Source organism: Falco rusticolus, chromosome Z (assembly GCF_015220075.1).
Source record: "Falco rusticolus isolate bFalRus1 chromosome Z, bFalRus1.pri, whole genome shotgun sequence".
Lineage (NCBI taxonomy): Eukaryota > Metazoa > Chordata > Aves > Falconiformes > Falconidae > Falco > Falco rusticolus.
The window spans coordinates 57,176,720-57,199,552 of record NC_051210.1 but is presented as its reverse complement, the minus strand read 5'-3'; the positions used below and the strand labels follow the sequence as shown (position 1 = coordinate 57,199,552).

The following is a 22,833-nucleotide window of genomic DNA, read 5'->3' as shown; positions in this document are numbered from 1 at the left end:
CATTTCCTCTAAAACAGAGTTACACCAAGTTGTCCAGTTGTGCCCAGCTTTGAAAAAGGAGTAGGGTACAGCACAGAGATGAAAATGCAAACAGGAGTTAACGCTCACCTGGAACAATGGACCGAAGAGTGCTGTCACTAACTCGCTCAGCAAACATTACATGCCTCTTCAGGGATCCATCATAAACAAAGTAAAACTCGGCATCCTCTGGGAGGTAAATATCTCTGTCAAATTTTGCACGTATAGTCACCTGTCCCTGAAAAATGAAAGCACCTTCAGAAACATCCAGTAAATTTTTCATCTCCAACAAATCCAGTGATCTATACTTCAGATGTAAGTCTATTATACTTTTCAACTTTACTGTACAGATCCAATAACAAATCTGCAGTTTTCTGCTTCCACTTGGAAAATAACACTGGTTTTACGCCTGCACAAGCAAAGGTGATTTTTAAAACTGCCTTTTAAATAATGTCTTTCAACTAATCCCTTTCATCCTGACCCATATTAATATAACTTTTATATTTATATATAAAATTATACATATAATTATACAATATGACTTTTTATTTTATTTTTATTTTAAATGCATTAGAATAAGCAAGTTGGTAAACCTGAGTATTTAGCTATTTACAAAAGCACACTTTGTGTTAAAAAAATGTAAAAATTTAAAACCGCTTGAAATTATCTTAGACTCAGTTTACAAAACAAAAGCACTGATGTAATTCTACAACTGACTGTGCTAGTTTTAGAGAATACCAGTTCCCAGATAGCTGCCCATGGGTTTCTTTATAGTAAATAGAAAGCAACCAGCCAAGAAAAATCCATCACACAATAGCTTCAAAAAAGAACAGGAAAGAGATCTGAGAAGAAGCAAACAATAACAAATGTCTGACATGTCTGAGGGAGGAAATGTAGATGAAGTTGCATTTCCTCAAAGAGGAGGACAGTGTGCCTCACCACAGCCCCTGGATCCCACAGTTGCTCTAAATAAGACAGAATGCCCCGACATCTGGCAGAAACGGTGTTTTCAGGAAAACATGCTGCAGAAGAGTATCTCGGCCATCCACACGTCCAAACGATGCCTGCCCTGCCTCTATTCAAAGCAGTTACCACAGCACTGACTCCACCAGCTCCATAAACAAGTCTGGTAAACACCAAAGCACGACATGGCAGCACAAAAATTTCCGTGGTTGAAAACCACTTATGCCCCTGATCATCCTGACCAGCATCCAGCTCCTTCCCCTGTTCATTACACAGCAAACACACACTTTACTGCAGCAAGACTTGCTGCCCTACAGATCACATCTCCTGCCTTCCCCAAAGACAATCTCTCCTGTCACTTGTAACAACATGAATCCTGCATTTGGTTTCCTCTTAAATACAGACAGATCAATTGAACTGGGGATGAAAAGTCAAAGGCTAGTTTCAGGCACAAAATCTGCCTCTGATAGGATAGCTCCTTTAAGGATAGATGTAAACAACGTTAGGAGTCCAGTATCGAGAGTGAACATGCCTGTCATCCCCAGAAACTGATAAGGCACCTCCTTGTAGTAGCCTGAAGTGTTACTATACAGCTGCCAGGTGTTTTCTCCTATTTCTCCTTGGGTTTTGCACTGTTATACCCGGAATTTTTATTATTTTTTGCTATTATCAATTTATCATCCTTTTTTTAAATAATCCTTTTACGTTAGTTGTGAATAACCTGTTTTGTCTGTTGAGTGGAATATGGATGGCTATTTTGGAGAGACAGGAAGACGGTAAATCCCTGAAGACACTCCACAGACTGCTCCAGTGGATGTTCAGCTGACAGCAGCCTGGTACATGGGAGCGTATCAGAATTTCTTCCACACAGGCACTTGTGGCCACAACTCCCAGACCACCTCTATAATCTCTGGACTGCTAAGGCTGAGGGACTACACAGCCAGCCAGATTTGACATTGTCTTTGCACTAATTATGTGAAACAAGGGAGATATTTTGTGGCAATATTTTTCATTTCATAAGCCTACTCTTGTCAAAGGGAGGGGAATCAAGCTCGAATTGTAGCCATTGGCTTATACTGCTCATTTTTTAAAAATGTTATTTAGATGCAGTAAGGACAGAGGACTATCTTAAACTGATCACACTGCATAATGTAAAGGCATGAGGGAGAATTTCACAACTCCTTCTAACAGGTGAACAAAAAAAACAAAAGGGAAAAGATGGAGTAGAAAGCTCACCTATATATTATGAAAAGCAAGTTTTTCATAATCCACTTCTTACAACAATCCAGAAGAAGAAACTGCTGGTATTTAAGCAACATCTTACAGAAGGAAGGCAAAATGGTGACAAGATTGTATCTGGCCAAATAATTGATTCATTTGGAAAATCCCACATGATCCAAAAAGAGAGTTAAATTGTGTATTACTAGACAGCGATCAAAGATAACCAAGAAAGTAACTTTCACAGAGGAATATTAAGCTACACCTTTTCTGATACTGGATGGTTACTATACCTGGCATCAGAAACAGTTACTTCACAAAGGACAAGCTCCTATCAACTTCTCCAGCACTTCCCACTTGCCATCACATCCATCCAGTCTTCAGATGTTCTCATTTCACGTTGCTCAATGCCAACATCTTCTTCCTTGCTGCCTCTACTAAAACATGCATCAGTTTGCTGTTTGGATACCAAAAATGCCTTTTGCTCTAGCTTCAAAGTACTTTTTTTTTTTCCCCACCTACTCCTCTCCAAAATACCCTTGGTGCAGTTATGTCATCTCCCCCCCTTCTCACCACCTGAAAACTTTTACAATTGCATCCCACTACTGCTGGAATTCACCCCTACACTTTCATCCCTTCTTGTACATCCACTGCTTTGCACAACACTTGTTCCATGCAGCCACGGCCCGTGCCAGCCATGCTCTGCCTGCCCTCTTACAGGACAACTCCTATTCCACCACAGCCCTTCTGGCCCCCTCATCCTCTCCTCTGAGCTACAGCCTGAACCTCACTGGCTTCAGATCTACACGTGGCAGAGCCTAATCTTAGCCTCTGTTTGGGAAGGCATACTTACTGTACCTTGGAGACACTAGTACCAACCTCCATGGAAGCTTTGATCTTTATAAGGTAAGATATGCTAGTCCACTCTTTGGAAAATACATGAAAAGATAAAATGATTTGTGCTAAAGGGAACACCATGGCTGTTCAAATTGTATCTAAAACTACATTTAATCCTGAATATTAAAGCATATCTTCCTTCAGCACCATCTTCCCTTAGCACCGAACTACATCTATTTAATGCCAGGTTTGAATGTAAAGCAATACTTCCAATAAAACCGTTAGGGATCTATATGCAGCAAAAGAAATGGTGTTCACAGGACACAGTGAAACCAGAAAGAAGAATCTCACACTATGTTTGATCAATTCCTTTCCTACATTTGCAAAAAACTTTCTTTTTCTACATTTTTTTACATTTTAATATAGTTATTGTACAGTTAACATAATTACTAGACAATATGTTGCACATGTAGCATTCATATACTCTACATCCTTCCATATATGCACTAATAAAAAAAAAAGATGCTGTAATGCAGCTAGACAATACCACAAAGAGATGTGACTGATGGAGAGCAGTGCACCCACAACCCATTTGCATTGCTGGCACAAATGTGTTTATTTGGCAGACCAGCCTTTCCCACTTTTATGATCACCTGCACTTCCCTCCAAACACTGCTGGCAGAGGCTCGTTCATTACACACATGAAAACAAAAATACCACTGAACTCTGAGGATGCTTTTACTCCTGCTGCAAGAGGTGTCCCCTCCATGTATGCCTATGCACACATCAAGGGTCTTTTCCCATTCTTTTTCACAGTGAGATAGCACTGCAATTAGCACCCTGTTCATTTCCTCCACGTAAAGCTAACTTTGTTACCAGGACAATTTAATTATTTTTTCTTCTTCAAACAGAGATCACTTGCAGTCCATTGTAGAAAAATCCTAGGTAGAAATATACTTAGAGAAAATTATGCATGTTGTGAGCCAGCCACCTCCAGAATTTGCAGCTGGAAAAGGCAGGATTCAGCCAGCTCATGAGCCAGACTAAATGCAGACTTTCAGTGTGGAGAAGGAGGAAAAACAAGATGAGGGAAAAGTCTGCCAGCTTATTTAGCTCTTTGCAGAGTTCTTGCACTCTGTTCTTGGATGTATGACCTTGCTTTTAGCTGCATTTAATTGCAAAGCACTCAATGACATTGACTTTAAACACGCTATCAGCTCTGCACACAGGCAATTCATTATTTTATTGAGAGCTGCCCATCTTACTAACAACAACTGTACATTCTTCCACAACTTTCATCACTGCATTGAAGAGCTTTGGGCCAAAAACCTCTCCCAAAGATGATACACCCCAGCATTTGTCACATGAAGGTCTGGGGAAGAAACTGATGCAAATAATAAAAAAAACGGAAAAAAAAACCCCACACCAAAACCAAAACCAACTTAGGGTGTCACAAGCCACATAAAAAAAAAAGCCTGGAAAGACTAACATACAAAGTGTTGAAAAATATACACATTGTAAACAAAAAACAAAAACCAAAAAAATTCAGTGCCACAACTACCTTGGTCAGACACTGGAACAGGCTTCCTGGAGAAGTGGTAAATGTCCCAAGCCTGTCAGTGTGCAAGAGGCATTTGGACAATGCCCTTAACAACACGCTTTAACTCCTGGTCAGCCCTGAAGTGGTCAGGCAGTTGAACTAGATGCTCATTTTAGGTCCCTTCCAATGGAAATACTCTATTCTATTCTACTTTGAGTTATGTTTTGTAGTAATTGTTAAAGCTCAGTGTTAGAGAAGAGCAACAGAGCTTCAGAAACATGTACGAACTTGATCTCTATCAGCTTCTTTGCACACAGAAAATCAGCTCACCTAGGCAGAAACCCAGAAGATCTACATTAGCCCTTTAAGAAAAGGCTTATTTTATTAGCTTAAATCTGAGGGGTAACCTCTGTCTTGCCCATTACACCCATTCCCTCAGAGGCATTTATTTCCTGGCTCCCTCAGGTAAGTCCAGTCCAGCTCAGGAAGCAGGCTGAAGCAGAAACTACCTGACCAGATCTTTCCTCTGCAGACAAATGAACTCAGAGAGTGACAGAAGTGGGAGCAATCCCAGCTCCATCGTCCTCCTCCTTTCCCAGCAAGGCATGCAGGAAGGAGGGAAGCGGACTGGATCCTGCAATGAGGCTCAGTAACGTATTCCTCCACTAAAGCGATGCCCCTCTGCTTCACGAGGCTTTCCTGGAGCTTTTTGGGAGATGCTAACTCTTTTGTAATAGAGCCTCTTGGCAGAGCCCTATTGCTCAATCCAGGCTCTCAATCAAAACGTGTACCCACTACACCAGGAGTTTCATGAGAAATTCATACAGAAAACATTTGTTCAGCATCACTCTCACCACATCTGGGAAAAGCACTTCTCCACAGCTTCCCACCCCATTCTGCAGGGCATGACCAAAGTACCTTCTCAAGTCTGCAGAAAACCTCTGACACTGACGTATCACTAAAGCATGAATAGACTAAAATTACAGTTATCAGCATTTAAAGGTAGGTAACGAAGCCTTAATTCACTTATCACTACAAAATGCTGTGCTCCTACAAAGCAATGTTTGTTCTGAGTTTGTTCCAGACACTGAAGCTGGAAACACATCCCAACTGGCATACTTCTTCTGTACTTCTAAATATAGAATGAATTTAGGCTTAACTCTTATCCTCTTAGGTACCAAACCCCAAACTAGGTAAGTCACACAGGCACCTCATCATTGGAAAACCAGCCAACTGGCCTGAATACAGGGCAGCTGTCAGATCGTGGACCCAGAGGACTTCACTGGCTCAGATTCCTGACAATTTACCTGTTGCTAGGTGTCTTTGACACCATTTTCACAAATTCAGTTGTCCAACAACAGTTCAACTTCTCTCCCATTCCTTCCTCACCCTAAGCAGCTTATTTATACCCTCATGAACATGGAAGAATGTAACAGAGAGTTACAGGTTTATTTCTATGTGTAGGTATGTTCCAGCACGCCACTCAGGGTCCATGTGGACCTCAGATAACTCAACTCCCTTTTAATCGAAGCAAGGGGAAAGATGTGCCATTTCACCATCTTGGCAAATCAACACACTCCCGGTCACAGCTGTCTTCTCAGGCAGATTCGGGGGAAAGTACTTGCCCTCAAATTCAGACACTGTCAATTCTGATGGACTTGTAGAGAAAGCAAACTTTAAAGTCCCAGGGCACTTACTGAGACCAGCCTTTACCTCCCTTAGATTTACACCTGAGTGGCTCAGAACAAGTACTCAGCTCTACCAAACCACCACAGGGACAGGAAGGAACTGGAGGCCCCCCAAACACCATCCAGGCCTGCAACAGCAGAGAACTTCAGGCAGCCACACCAGCATCTCTGACTGCAAAAAGATACCAGATATGGTATAGAAGAAAAAGAGCATGGGAGAAACCCTTTGTCCATTGAAGCCAGGAAGAGTTTTGCCACCGATTTAATGACAGCCAAGATCATCATTGCGATCCTTGAAATAAAAACCAAAAAAGCATACACAAGGGTTTGGGAAGAGGAAGCTGGAGCTATGAAGGTATTAAGATAGACTGACCCAACTCTTAATGCATTAAACCTGTGGCTGAGCAAATGTTTGGCAGCTTTGACCTCTCTGGGCTCCATAAAGGAAAGGACACCTTTTATCACCAGTAAAAACACCACGCTGCCACCCGGTGCCAAGGAGATTAGGAAGGTTTGTGTTGTTAACAGGATTTATAGCTCTATGCATGCTTTCAATGTAACCAAACAGGTTTTTCCAATGTATGTTTTCCTTTGGTTTCTCCAGGGCACTCAAGAGCTGACCAGGTCAGGCCACAGCTGGTCCTCTGCACCCCACATCCCAGGCAAGGAGCAGCAAAGACCTGACTCCCCACAACCTCAGGAGAAGAGCTCCCACCTCCAGCCATGCTCCGACCCTCTCCTGCATCCCAGAGAGGGACTGCGGCAGGCTGCCCATGAGGAGAAGAGAAGGGAGGTAGCAAACCCTCGCAGCTGAGGCACGGTGGAATCCAGGCAGGCAGGGTGGGTCAAAGAGGCGACCGTGGCACTTCCAGCATGCCTGGTCCCTACTCTGCTGCAAGTCACCCCACGGCCTCACAAAAAACTGGCCCTTAACCTGAACCGAGCTTCTTCCACTTTGAATTCATTTAGCCACCACCAGCAACCTACCCCAGCAAAACAGGTGCGATGCAGGAAGACTTCCAGCAGGCTTCCAGCCCAAGGCCTTCATGCTGGCTAACAAACTTCCACGCCTGGTCCCTATCCGTGCATACACAGCCTGTATAAATCAATTCTCCCCAACAGGCTTTTACCATAAAAATAATACATCCTAAAGTCCACTAAAAACACCTTTACCAAACTATATAAGCAACATACTAGCCTGAAAAATAATATTTTATTCAGTGTTTTCAAGGATATTATCTGTAAATATAATGGTACAGTCACCACATGCTCCAAGAAAAATATACAGCGGTATAAAAACATACAGGAGTAAAAAAATTGCTTTTTTGCTCCCAAAATGCAAGTCCCAACATCTTGAAGTAAATGCAAATCCCCAAGTACTGGTAGTAATAATGGTGCTTTTCTCCTCTATGTAAGCTCTCACTAGCCACTACAATTTAACATAAATATTTCCTCACTGTTCAAAAGACTCACTTCAGAAAATCTTTACATTTTAAAGTGAATTGTTTAAATATATTTTACGTATGCTTAGACCAGAATAGTGGCAACATATTTCCCCTGAGCAACCATACCATTTTAATGACATTTGCTGCAACTTAGCTGCAACTACAATCAATCCTACACAAAAGTGCTTTTGTAATAAAACACAAAACAACTACACTCAAATCATTAATAACGAGGACAAAGCTATAAACATGCCTTTCTAATGTGATATTTTTATAATGTCCACCACACAGTTCTTGTAGACAGATTGCAGTAAACATTGTCATGGACTTATTTAAGAAAGTACGTGCCTTATTTGAATGGAATGCAATAGGATTCAAGGCTAAAGACACAATTCAGAAGCAATTACACCCAGGGAAGGAAAGCAGTAACAAACTGAAAAACTAATTAGGAGATAAAAGCTGAACAATTCTCTATAAGCATTAACTTTCTAACTGTACAGCTAATAACATCTTAAACAAAAATGGGTGGGTGGGTGTGTCCCCAATTTAATGACTTAAGAGAAAAAGCAACTGAGTATAACTGATTTATTTTCTATCCAGAGTAACAGAACAAGCATAATTCCACATGCAGACTGGAGACAAGGCACATGATCATACAGTCATATTTAGTATTACACATTGCCCAAAAGCCTACATGTAGATTTTTATAAAAATTAAATAGGCACGTATGGTTGCTTTGAGAAGAACTGGCTCTCTGCTGATTTACACAGTGCAAAACACCAGCACCCTGAGAACGTCACTCATTTGCAACAGATAGAACACGGATCTTCAGCCTCTGCTCCTGCACATAAGACATTGCCTGCCTGCAGGAAATGCAGCACAGCAGATTCTCAAAAAAAATCAGCTTTATGCACCAAATATTTATAGGTACTTCTTTGACATACAGCAGTTTTGTGAGAAATGTAGAAGAAACACTTGCACAGACACCTTTGGACACAAGTGTCTCCCCCACATTCGCTTAAGGCAGGACAGCAAAGGGAAGCCCAACAACTAGCAGCTGAGGCAGCCCTCCATTCTTGTCAAAAGAGTGACAGAAAAGTGTTTGGTGACCACTTGCATCCCAGAATATAATCTGAAGGATGATTCTAGCAAGATCCAGCACAACTTCGATGAGAAAAGCACTAATGGAGAAATTTCATAATGAAGACCAGTAAACTGTCCTCTTTTGATATGAAATATTAGCAAGTTCACCACTTTAGTTTAGATGCAGTGCCCTTTTGAAAGGAAAATAAGTGTTGGTAGAAGCTATTGCCACCTTTTTGACTGCTAAGTAGCCCACGTAAACTGCAAAAAAATAAAGCATTCTGTTACATTCAAACCGATGACAAAGCACACTCCCAGCAAAAAAAAAGAACAAGATGGAAGAGAACCCGAAAAGTCAACTAACCAATTCTCTTGCCTCAAGGCAGGATCAATGCTGCCTAAGTTATTCCTCAAGGATGGGTTCTGCCCACTCTGTTCTGAAAGCAGCTCCTGCAGGGTTAGCTAACTCACAGCACTGGGAACTTCTTCCCAGCCGAACAGTTCCCTATCTGGCCTCTCCCTCCTTCCATGGCTGGTACATATTTTGGCTTTTTTAAGGGTCTAAAAAGTCTTTGGCCTTCATAACATGATAGCTGGGTGATATGAAATGGCCAGCAAAGTGACAGAAAGCTGCAATAAATAATTCAGCTTAACCTCCGTTTCTGTACGACTGTTTTCATGCACAAGCTGAGCTCTATAGCATGGTGATGACTTCAGAGCTGGGTATTTTTTTTATTTGTTTTGAAGAGGAGGTGAGATGAAGGGTTGTATTTTATTTTGTTGGGTTTTAATAGATCAGCCTTAAATCTTGTGGGGTTTCAGTCAAGATTATTGCAATACTTCTCCCTTGGTGACAAACTGAAGTATATCTGGTGTATTGGGAGTTTCTGAAATTGCATACACTGGCATTTCCCTAAAGCTGATGCCTCAAAATAAGCTATACTTTCTGCCTCCTCACCAGCCTCAATACAGGCTCACTGTCTTCACGGACACAGGCAGAAGAACAAGTTTCTTATTGAGAACTGCAAGAATTGGCCCCAGGAAAAGGAATTAGAATCCAACAGAATTAAAAAAAAAAAATGCAGGCATCTAAAATACTGCTTATTTACTGCAAAACCCAATACAATTCCTCTAAAAAGAGGAAACCCAGTAATAGGTAATAACACACAGGTGTCTCCAAGACTCTATGCTGCTCTGCACTGTTAAGTTGCCTCTTATGTTATACACTTTAAAAAGAAACACATATTAGACATTAATACTTATTGATGCATTTCATTCAGTGCACATGCAATACGCCCAGATGTTTCCCAGGTCCTTATAGTCTACAGCACCATCTTACCACAAAAAATTGCCCTCTTCAGTCCTGTTTCTACAGTTGCACCCTCTCAGTCAGCCTTTCGCTTTTTGTTTGGCTTCTGTCAGCTTTTCTGGCTCGCATTGCATTCATCTGTGCTGCAAAGTATCATCCCAAAAAAGATGTCAAGCACAAACACAGCAGGAGCTTATGGTTCACCCAGGTTGTGAGGGAAGTCTGGCACAATTTTAGGCCACAAATAAACAGTACAACATGCAGCAAGAAGGCAGGCAAAAAGGCATAACTCTGCGATGCGGGTACATAAAGCTTTCACACTGCACTGCTGTACTGGTATACAAGGTGGTGGCAGGGCAAAGGAACAACTAGGGTACTGAAGGGATTAACTCACAATGGAAGATCAAAAGGCACATAAATAAAATATAACTTGAACAAGCAGCCATTTCAGAAAGATACTCTAGTGCCAACTGGAGAAGCTCAGACACTTTATATGTTCACAAGTAGGTGACTACAGGAACTCAGCCAAGAGCAAGAAACCCCCCAATGATCATAAAATGAACAGAGTGAAAGCAACCACTAATTTCCTCCTCAGCACAGGCTGGCAACACTAATCTCTCATTTAAAGGTACAGTTGGCAGCAAGACCATTTACATGTCTCCATGAGGAACATCCAGCCACACTAACCAGACCCACACCAGATGTGGGCACGCAATCTCATTTCTGTTGAATCAGTGAGAGCACACAATACAGCGCTTATGCCAGCTTTGTGCTTTTTATGCCTGCTATATGTCAGCAGCAGGAAAAGAGACAGTACCTGATCTGGCTGCTGGTGCAGAGTTAATGAACTGATGTTTCCAAACAATCTGACCCAGAGTTTATAGCAAATTAGCATTTTGATTCACATGGCCAGTATTTTCTTTATCTTGTCGCCAGCAGTCTTAAAGCTGTGTTTAGTGCACCATCGAACTGGGACAACAGGTAAGGTAGAGGAAAGGTTTCAGTCTCCCACACGACAAAAGTGATTCATACTTGTGAAGAACTAGCTATCTTCTAATTCGGCAATTGCTGGATGGAAACAAAAATAGCCTGGAAGCATTTATCAGAAAGAAGGCAGGGAGGGTTGGGGGGGAAGGAAGAAGAAAAAAAAAAAATTCTTTTCAAGCATTACACAGTGCCAAAACATGTATTAACATTCTTGCTGTTCTGTCGTTAAAAATATTATTCAGTGTTTTGCTGTCAATGGCAACACAATTTGTATCGGTGCATAAAATCATACAGAGGAATTAAGAAGCTTGGGAATAAGCTGTTCACATACACAGGTCAGAAAACTTCTGCATATTAACAGTAAGGCATATTAACAGAAAATGAACATCCATTCTGACATGTAACAACTAAAAAGGAGCCACCTTTTTCAGTTGACTTGATTTAAAATATATAAATCAGATTACTTCCTATTGTCATATCCTATGTGACATCAGGGCTCTACTGTTGCAGACACTATACAAATACATGTAAGCACAAAGTCCCTGCCCAGAAAAATCCCAGTCTAAGGACTGAAGAGGAAAACAAGAAGCAGAGGAAAAATAATACACCATGGGAGCAAAACATTATCTGACTGCTGACGGACATGCTTTGAAGTACCCATTCTTTTCCTTCATATCTTTTAAAATAGATCCCATTCTTTCACATGTACTTCCTCAGTCTCATTCTGGCAGCCAGTTTGCATCCAAACACAGGCTAGCCTGTGCACTCCTCTGTGTGTCCCCATGCAAGCCACCCACAATGGACCTGACCAGGCTCCCACAGAGGTCAAGAACAAAACACTCATGACTCCAGCCAGCACTGGATCAGGCCAGCAAACACAGTTCCATACATTAGCAAGCACATGCTGGAAGCCCAACACACATTTAGATTTCTCTTTTGTGTTTTGAAATCGCTGTCTAAACAAGACGGTGGTTTCAGCCTGGCTGAACACACAGACTGGCCCGCGATACGGCCAAGCCTACCGCAACAGCGAAGAACACAAAAGCACAGGATGGCCAAGATGGGCTAGAAACCGGCTTCTTTCCACAAGGTGCTGGCTAGCAGAGACTGAACACATGCCAAGAGCAGAGAATTCAAAATCTGTATCCCACCATTTCCCTTCCTTTCCGCCTCCCTTCACATCTCAACTCCTTAGTTCAGCATGGAGGAACTGGGAAGGCACAGAGCTTGGCACGGTAGACAAACACTCACTTTGGGATCAATATGTAAGTGCTACTGCCACTTCCTACTCCTGTCATGCAAAAGCATACTGGAATCCCACATCAGTTTGAACTTCACACTTCGATCATTTAGAAAACAGAGTAACATTGTTGAATTATTCCTGTTAATTCTGTTTCCCAATACTCATGCACATGAAACCATGCATTTATGAAGAAGTTAACTATTACAGTTCATTTGTCCCTCCAGCTCTAACTATGCATACAAATAACAACCTTCAGAAAAAAAAAATTGGAATTTCTTCCTGCCAAACAAGATGATTCACAGCTTCTTAACTGGCTTACCAAGTGTTTTTTTAAGTCCCTTTACCTATGGACCTCTGAAAATTTTGCAGCAGATGTGCTCAAATTATTTATGGATTCACTGCTACAGTGCAAATAAAACCCTGTTTACTCAATCACCTTTTGCATGGGCCTCAGTGCAGAACTGAAATTTCAGAAGTGTTCAGGATTGTGTGAATATCAGAGTGCACTTTACCATTGCCTTCAGATGAAGCAACATCAACCAACACAGAACACTTCAAAGAACTCTCGACTTCGAGGTAAAAACAGCCCAGAAGACTAGAAGTTGCTGTCAGAGTACCAAATTAATCCAATCCCTGGATATGCATTAAAATCCTCTTTTCAAATTTCTACCACCCTTTGCTTTCTGATCTTTTCAACAGGACTTTGACTCCTAATCTGAAATTTTTTTCTTTAATTTCCTCTGTTGTAGAACAGCCACGCATATTCTGAAACAGGCCTGGAACTAGTTTATGCAAATTTCCATTATGAAACTCTGTAATTTAATTATTTTTCCCCTTCCATGCCACCGCTGTCAAGTGTGCAGATGGTACAAAATACCAGAGCTAACACAACAGGGGAGCACGAATGCCTGCACCGGGGCAATGCAGGATGGTCCCCGGCAGCTGGCTGGACAGAGCACCCTTGCTTCATTCCTTGGCCAGTGCCTACTGCCTTACGCCTTTTTTTACTAGATAATGAAATGAGCTTATTTGTCGTCTAAAACATTTCAGAATTCATTCTGTTCCACCGTGTTTCTCACCTATGTAAATCCAGGTGGTTAATTGTCAATCAATACAGCAGACTTTGCTTTAAAGAATCTTAAAAATCAGTCCAGGCACTTGTTGTTGTGACCCTTGGGTATGAAATATGCCCTTTATTTCACTTTCTCCTCTCTGTTCCTTACTCAAATATCTTCTACAGCCAAGGCACCTATGAATAAGCAGTCAAGTTTTCAACCAGGTCCCAGGGAATTATGCCAGCTCATCCTTTATGAACCACACAATCGCAAATTAGGACAACAGTGAAGATGCTAATGAAACTGGCTGTAGCCCTGGTGTTCACTCAAAAACTCCTGCAGGGAGGGTATATCCTTTGAAAATGTAAGAGAAGATCAAAAGAACTTCAAAATTGTTCCTTAATGACAGAAGGAAATAAACCAGCATGGATCCAAGGGATAATTAACTGAGGTTGTAACACAGACATACCCCTTTGTAGGGATAGGATACAGGTATATTGCATGTGATAAAAAAGCTGCCAGACTGTCTTGCCCACACCAGGATTTAATTCCCAATTCGCACTCCTGCTCTCTCCTGAGAGTCAACCTCTCGGGCCAGCAGTTAACGTGGACGCAGCAGGAGGGGAGCTACACTGTCATCCCAACTTGCTTGGAGCAAGGCCACCTGGAAGGCCAGCCACGGCCACCAGGCTGTGCTCACTCCTCCTCCTTCACTGCTGCCAAGGCTGAGCTCCAGCAGTGCAATGGTGAAGGGAAATGCTGGTGTGGATGCCCAGGTTTGCACATGCATATGAACTAGCACGTGAACTCAGGACACGGTGCCTCAAGTACCCCAGACGTTGATGGGAACAGCCCTTGGGCCTCAGTACCTCCAGCTTCACTGCAAGATGAGGGAAAAAGGTCAAGACATGGTTCCTCTGGCCTCCATTTATTCTTGGAGGGGAGACGGCTGTGAATGCAGGCTCGACACACCTCCCTCTCTCTGCCTCCGCCTAAGCAGCTGTACTCCTTTCTTTGGAACTGTAAATGAGATGGCATGCACCTCTCCGGATGGGACATGCCATGAGCAAACTGCATTAGAAGCAGTTTCCACTTACCAGAAAAGTAAAGCAAACTACCATGCACAATTCTTCATATAGACTTACTTAACTTCTAACCAGGTTACAGAGGAAGGAAGCTGCCCCATCCTAGCACCCTAGGTTAGGATCTGAGAAACCTGGATGGATGTCCATTTCACCACACCTTTCTTACATTTTAGGCTCATTGCTGCCCTTACATCAACTCAGAACTTCTTTGTAGATGAAGTTAAACAACATCTCCTGGCTACAAAAGAGCACTGTGCGGAACAGTGCACTACAAAGCTTTATTACAGTGACGGAAAATGCAGATTCCTAAAATAGAGAGTATTAAGCCAGTATCACATCATCCAGAGCAAATCACCAACTCAAACACACAAATAGCCAGACAAGCAAAGAACAGGCACGACCATGCAAACCCTGTAAAGACCACATGCTGGACAGAAAAAAGTCTGGGAAAAGAAACCCTAGAGAACTTGACAAGTTTGGTACACTGCAGACCCAGCCCAGGCAAAGACCATCGCCAAGCTTATCCAAGGCAGAAGAGTCCCTAGGCACTCAGATGCTCTACGGCTGTGAGCAGTGAGTGCTACATCCTACTCTCAGCCCCTCCCCAACCCAGTTAAGAGGAAAACCTGCTAAGTCCTCACCATTTGTAGGAGGACTTCAATACATCAGTATTTAACAGTGAATACATAAGCATGCCTCCCTCTTGGCACCTACACTCCACCAAAGAAGCTGTAAGGGTGTCAGAAACAAAAACAACCCCAAACAAGAATAAAACAGCAGAGACACTTAAGAGGGAGAGACTTCATGCAGCAGAATACACAAGAAGTTAATTAAGCTTTGACCTCAAGCACTTTAGCCAATGCCAGTGGTTGTAGGCAGGAGCATGTGATGCCTCAGCAATGTACAGTACAGGACCAAGTGGAAGTTTTACTTTCCAGGAGAGAGGAGTCCCAAATCTGAGAGCCTGTGTTTCTGCCTCTTCCCAGAGAATTAACATCCAAATACTCTTTTGGAAAGACAGAATTGACATATAACCTCCAGCATTACCTCCTCAGGAGATGAGGCCCCACTGATGTCTACAGGGAACTGCTGTGGATATCCTCCATGGCTCAGCATCTCTTGATTTCCCTCTGCTGCTCCCACAGGAAACATTCATCAGGCTCTCAGCAGAGAATAATTTACAAATTTCTGAGATCACATATTTTCTGCTTTTGAGCACTGACTGCTCCCACAGTATGACTGCCCCATGGCAGCAAGACATTTATTTGCCAATGTCAAAGATCAAAGATCAATGTTGGTAATTTCTTTAAAACAAAAACAAAATTTCTTTAAAACAAACAAACAAAAAAAAATACAAAATCCAGTCACCTACCATTAAATAAGAGGGAATGATTTACCATGAGAGAGATTTGATTTTCCACGCTAGAAACTGCTTTCAATAGGAGGAAGGAACAACTACCATATATAAATTCTTCAATATATGAAAAGTGCTCCATGAAATATTTTGCTTCATCAAATATTTTGCTTTTTATCTTTCATAGATAGCCTCTTTTCTGTCTACGATGAAACCAGTGGGTGCCTGAAGATAGCATCATCTTATTCCATATATTGCGTTCAGTACACTATGAAATGAAAAGACTCAGCTTGCTGCTCTCCTTACAGAAAGGACTGGATAAATACAGTTTTATTTGCATCAGTTAAAAAAACATAATTTAGGTAGGTAAAAGCTATCTAAATTCAAGTTCTACTTACTTAAACAATGTATTATTAGCATTGAAAGAAGAGACACAAGATGTACGATGTTTCACTTTACCCTTGGCTAGTCAGTCCTGAAAATCAGACTGGTTTATACGGAATGATTTTATTATATGGTTAACAGTATTTTGCTGTCTAGAAGATGGAAACAGGCTCCTCAAATTAACTGAAAAGCATATGCTTCAAATACTTAATTTTCTGCTTCATTACCATTCATTTTTTAAACCCTGACATTTATGTGTGTTGTAATTAGATTTTAATGTATTGCTGCCACAAAAATTACATATGAAGAGAAGTGTATCAAAATAATACATTTTTAAATGGAGTAATTTCATAGAGTGTTTTTAAATTATATTTCACAACAATTATATTACCCAGCAAGGTCCCTGAGCTTTCCGAATGCATTCCCTCTTACATAATAAAAAAGAAATTGCTGTCACTCAGCCAATCAAATTACGCATGCTATTTTAGATTTGCAAAGAAATTCAGTACTGACAAAGTGTGACAGTTCAAACTAACAGTGCCGTATGGATGCATCCTCCAGCTGTGTAACAGCTGCTCACATACAGCAAGTCAACAAAGTATCTTGCATATAATCTTTAAAAATGTGTATTATAAACACAGAACTGCAGTTACTCAGATAATTTGACACAAAGTACAAGCCTCTCAGACAGACATCCTTGGAATAAAGAAGAGTGTAAAATCCACTTGATATAGATGCTAAGCATGATTAAACACAGCGTGAAAAGCATTCTAATTTTGGACCCAGCATACAGTAGATAGCTCTCTCTCTCTACAAACAAACCCCTATGCCTTCAGAGAGGTTGGAAAGAAGGGATTACTTCCTACTTTTTGACCACTTGCACTTTTCCTGTGGAAAATGTGTTATAACCATATGCTGACATTTTTAAAGCTGCATACAAACAGTATGCAATTGCCATGACCTGGCATTCTGTAGTTCCACCATGCCCTTAAAAGAGACGGGAACACATCAGAGAAATACCTGAATTCACTGCAGTGCAAATATTTGTCATGTTCCCTCAGTATTCCTAAAACCTGCTTCTCTACCCACCTCTGCTTAAGGACGAAGGTTCAACAAATTCTAGACAAGCTCATCTAGCCAGAGAACTGCTTAATGAAAACTGTCTAAGGAACTGTGTGATCAGAAAGGACTTTCACATCTAATTTAAATGCTGATTTCATAGTGTTCTCCAGCAAAGTCATGCAAATAAAGCAGGAGCAGTTGGAAAGAGTTTCCAGAACGGATGAAGTAATTGGACCCAGCTAAGAAAAAAGAAATGCCTTAACTCAAGGACTTTTTCAAGATGGAAAGACCTCTTTGATCTTGCCAGCCCCACTCAGAAGTACTCACATTAGGAACAATATTGTGATGGGCAAGATTGTGAAGCTGCATCACTTTCAGGCACTAGCTCACCAAAACAACCGTATCAGCGCCAGAGGATCAGTATAAGGTCTGTAAGACCTCTCCAAGTTTCAGATGGGGATTGAGAGACAACCTTTAATCTTTCTCAGTCCCCTTAGAGTGTTCACATAGCCCCTGCCCATTCCCTGCAGAAAGCCTGAAAGCTTCTCATATCCTGATTCCCATATATGCGTCTGCGTGCGCACGCACACACCTCTACACAAAATATATGAGGCTGTTAAAAAATTACTACTGTCCCAGTTTCTGGGAAACTCACCCTGGGTGCTCCCGCTGCAAGTCTCTGGAAGTCCACGTTTCACCACTATCCTCAGGCTTGGTACGACACTGGGGACCCAGAAGAAAGACACCACTTCCACCTGCTTCCCCCACAAGAAAACAAGTTGGTGACCACCTAATAGCAATCCAAAACACTCTCACTGGGTTTCTAGCAAGTTAGACTGCAACCAGCAAGTTACCAAAGCTCAGGTTCAGTACAGGCTCTTGCTTGTGCAAAGCTTAGGACAAAAATTCCCAACTAAAGTCACATTCTCACATCCATCACTCTACAAGTGACTAATACACGCAAAGCCCTCTCTGCTTCCACCTGATCAGTACCTAGTTCATAAGAGATGTATCACTATTAGCCCCCAAATGCCTAACTTTGTACCATGCTCTTATTCACTGGAGTAAATAAAAGGCAGGGAAATTTAATCTTTCCATGTAATAACTGAATTCTCCTCAGTACAGACCAATATCTCCCGATATTATGATGTCCACAGATGAACAGATACCACAAGCTTACATCTCTGGCTCTCAAAACGTTAAACAGAACTGGCCTTAAGTGTGATCCTTAAGAAGTATTACTGGTAGTATCTTCCTGTCTACCCTAATAACTGTTCTTGCAGTATCCATATATCGTTATCTCATTACATGAATCTCCACCTTCTTTATCTTCCATACGAATTTCCTGTGAGACACGGTACCAAATACTTCATTTTCAGCAAGCTGGATTAAGCCCACTGCATTGCCCTTCTCTAAGCGATCAGTTATCTTACCATGGAAGGATATCAAATCAGTCTGACGCAGCCACCTATGACAAAACCATGTTGAATTTTATCCATTAGAACCATATCCTTGATTATTCTTTCTGTCAAAATTTGGTTTTGAAACCTTGCACCACACAACCAACATCACATAAGCAGGCTTTACAAAACCCTCCCCTCTGCCTCTTGTAAAGATACTGACTTTAATTTTTGTGAGCCTGAGGTTCCCACTCCCAAGCTGACAAATACAATGGAAATTCATGCTGGTACATTTGCAATCCTATACTCCTTCAGTACTTCGGGGTACAGATTATTTGTACTCCTTCATTTCCATCTCCATCTCATCACAATAAGCACGTAATTGTTTTGTTTCTTTGTTTCATTTTTTACCACCCCTTTGAAAACCACTCAGTGCCACCCTCCTAGACACTAACATTCACATACCCATGTTAATACCATTCTCATTGCAAACCACAGCAGAACAAGACAAAAAACACAACCATGGTTTATTAATGATAATGACTAGACTGCCCAGGTTTTAATCCTCACACTCATATCCCGCTGAAGGCACCAAGTAAATTAAGTTTATCTGAAGCATGTACTCACTGCTGTTACCACCTGGTTTTGAACTCTGAGTTCACCTATTTTAACCAAACACTTCAGGTTTTGCAGAAAATATTCCATTTGATTACAAATTTCAACTTACTCATTTTCTGACATAACATGCAATTTCCTGATTTGATGAAGTGGAGAGAATGACAATTTGGAATTTTACCAGGAAAAAAACCAGCCATAAATTGTGGGAAAGAGAGAATGAGTTGTGCCTCTTCACAGGCAGTAAGTAACTCTGCTTTTGAAAATTGCAATAACGACTACAGAAGGAGAAGAAAATAAAGATCATAAAGGGGAAATAATTTTAAACTTACTTCAAAGAACCGAGCCACAGTACTGAAAACCATGAACCCCACACATGCCTGCAGCAGACAGCAACATTCAACAGTCTGCGGTCTCAGACAACCGGAGAATGGCTTTTGGTTTCATTCACCCTGCCTTTGAATGAGCCATTACCAAAAAGAAAACGACTCTCCCAGCAGAAGCTTAGTGGTGTAGAACTTACGTAAAGAGGTACTTCAGTGCAGGTCAGCTCCATTTTCACAGCATCTAGAAACAGAATAAACCAGTGGAATTATTACACACCCATCAGGAGGTATCGATATCATTGTACTGCATTCATGTCTGCAAATAAATTCAACATCTTCCAGAATTAGGGGGAAAAAAGGATATTAAACTTAGCAACCATCCATCTGCCCCAGATTTCCCCGGAATGAGGAAACGCTGGTGTAACAGTGCTCATGTAAGGCTGGAGGAGGGCTGGCTGGTCTTAGTTAGCATGCTGTGTGCTTTTCACACAATGGTCACAGTAAACAAAACAGGTCAGGCTGAGCCCAGCTGCCCAGACATTCATAGCTGCAGCAAATGAAGTAGTACAGATTTCAGCATTTCTTATCTCCAGAGGCAGAAACCGGAATTTGACCTCAAGATGTAGCTGCAGCAACTTTTACTCCACACCAATACCCAAGTGTCAGGTGCTAGTTTTTTACAACTTCATAGGAGATATGACCAAGACAGGTCACCTTAATTACCTTTAACAGCAAGCTACTGATACAAGTCACCACTGGAATTACCACAGTTACAGTCAATGTAGCAACTCTGATTTCCATTATTATATTTCAAACTCACTAAATCTTCAAAGTTCATACTGTAAAAATATTATTGCTGTTAAATGAGAAAAGCATACCAGAAGCAACACCACAGCTTCACAACAGCAAGGTGGGAACAACAACTGCGCACAAGTCTTCTACTTGCTCAAACAGACTCTGAAAAAAAGAGAATTTGTCTTAAGAGGAGGCTGTCTCAGCTCAGATGTGGCCTTGTTTTCACAGCTGAACAGTTTCCAAGAACAACACAGTTGTGCAGCTCACTGCTTGTTAATGCATATGTACAGCCTGCTATGAGTCAGATAGGATTTGAGAAGTTCCCTGCCTACAAACTGCAGAAATTAAATGCACAGCTTCAATCAAAACCAAAAATTACCCACCCACCACCCCAGCACACACTTCTTTTAAACCACAAGTTTGCTAATACTGATCTCCTTGTGTCCGTCAATTCATCTACATTCACAAGTACCTACATTCTTACTGTTTTATTTCATCATAATTTCAAAACAGAAGGCAAAATCACTGGTCACAAATGTTCAGCCAAAAAAAGCACAATTTTTGCACTGAAAGAAAATGGTATTGAGGCAAACGCTACTGCAGCTAGCCTAGTCAGCAGTGAGTCCCAGACACTGGGTCTTCTGATGTTCTGTGGTAGGGGGAGGCATCCTGCAGCTGGCAGCAAGGCATCTCACTTTGACAGACTGAGACAATGCTCTGCAGTTTCCAGCAATAGCATCATGTACCCAACCTTAAAAGCAGCAGCATGGGAAGTGCAGTCCTCTTTCTACAAAAGAAAACTGGGTTACAAGAGAAAGTAAGAAACCATAACATTAATTCCTGTCATGTTTTAACCCCATCTGTCAACTCAGGCCCACGCAGCCACTCTCTTGCCCCCCGCCGGTGGGATAGGGGAGAGAATTGAAAGGTGGAAAGTGAGAAAACTCAAGGATTGAGATAAAGACACTTTAACAGGTAAAGCAAAAGCTGCACACACAAGAAAAGCAAAACAAGGAGTTCATCCACCAGTTCCCACCAGCAGGCAGGCATCCAGCCATCCCTAGGACAGCAGGGCTCCATCATGTGTGATGGTTCCTTGGGAAGCCAAACGCCATCACTCTGAACATCCCCCACTTCCTTCACCTTCCCCCAGCTTTATATGCTGAGTGTGACATTCTATGTTACAGCACATCCCTTTGGCCAGCTGGGGTCAGCTGTGCCAGCTGTGCCCCCTCCCAGCTTCTCGTGCACCCCCAGACCACTCGCTGGTGGGTGGGAGGCAGAAGAGCCCTTGGCTCTGTGTCAGCCCTGCTCAGCAGTAATGAAAACACCCCTGTGTTATTCACACTGTTTTCATCACAAATCCAAAACATAGCCCCGTACCAGCTACTATGAAGAAAATCAACTCTAACCCACCCAAAACCAGTGCAATTTCACAGGGAGTACTTTAAGGTGGGGGTTTTGAAACCCGTCACCTTACAGAACAGATGAAGCATATTAGCTTCTATCCCAGACATGTCACCAACTCACAATTACTACCACACACAGATTACATGTATATATAGGGCATCCCTTCATGGTGGGCTGAAACACGAGACATGCCAGCCAGCTGTTTTACACCACTGCTCTATCTGCTGTATAAAATCCTTTCACCTGCAATGGTTCTCCCTCTTTAAAGGAACACATCCAAGATGAACTCCACCATCTCCTCCACAAAAAGGTATGAACACGTTCAAACCATTATGCCATACCAATAGAGTAAGACCTGCTCCTCTTACTTCTGTCATATGACAATCTTGACTTCCAGAGCCTCAAGAGACATATCACATCTTCCTGCTCTGCAAGAATAAGGCAGGTATCCAGTCTAGTCTACCTATTGTACTGCAAGTGCGCACAAGAAGGTACAATTTAGTCCGTCTTTTGGGAGGACATCATTGCACCACAAGTACAATAAACTTTTTTTGTATTGGATAACACAAACACAACTCATTGGACAGGTGACACCAGCCTGACTTCAGTTCCCTTCACCCTTTGCTCGTGTCACACTGTGGATCCCCTGGGAGCTTGTGCATTCAGAAATACTACATACCCAGCTCAATACAGATCCTGAGTGGATAAAAAACTTGGAAGACTTAACTTATTTGAAGCAATCAATTTTTTCCAGCACTGACTAAAACCATGCTGAAATACAGTCAGTACTTCCAAGATGCACTTCCCTGACAAACCAGCTCATAATGGTGCTTTCTGGATACAAAAGTCTACCCTAATGGTACTCTTTTTGCTTCCTGCAGAATAACCCATAAATGTCAACGCACAGCACTAGGCAACCTCTTCTGCTTTTCTCACAGTCTCAAGAGCGCTCGTTGTTTAGAAAAAAGTTTTACACAAATGGCTCACATCTTTCCTCCATCTGAGGCTTACAGTAA

General features: G+C 41.8%; 1 protein-coding gene across 5 annotated transcripts in view; it reads right to left on the bottom strand.

Annotated features, from left to right (window-relative positions):
- Positions 1-20,522, bottom strand: part of ARHGEF28 (Rho guanine nucleotide exchange factor 28) — a 118,275-nt gene extending 97,753 nt beyond the window's left edge. For 2 of the 5 annotated variants that reach the window (XM_037373264.1, XM_037373266.1), the window contains exons 1-3: positions 20,491-20,508; positions 19,810-19,853; positions 109-256 (exon numbers count right to left, since the gene is read on the bottom strand). In XM_037373264.1, the coding sequence (XP_037229161.1) occupies positions 109-256; positions 19,810-19,842 (181 nt within the window). In that variant the 5' untranslated portion in view covers positions 19,843-19,853; positions 20,491-20,508. Of the gene's footprint in view, positions 1-108; positions 257-19,809; positions 19,854-20,490 lie in introns of those variants that run through there. The other 3 variants (XM_037373268.1, XM_037373267.1, XM_037373265.1) reach the window with 3 other exon arrangements.
- Between the last annotated feature and the right edge of the window lie 2,311 nt (positions 20,523-22,833).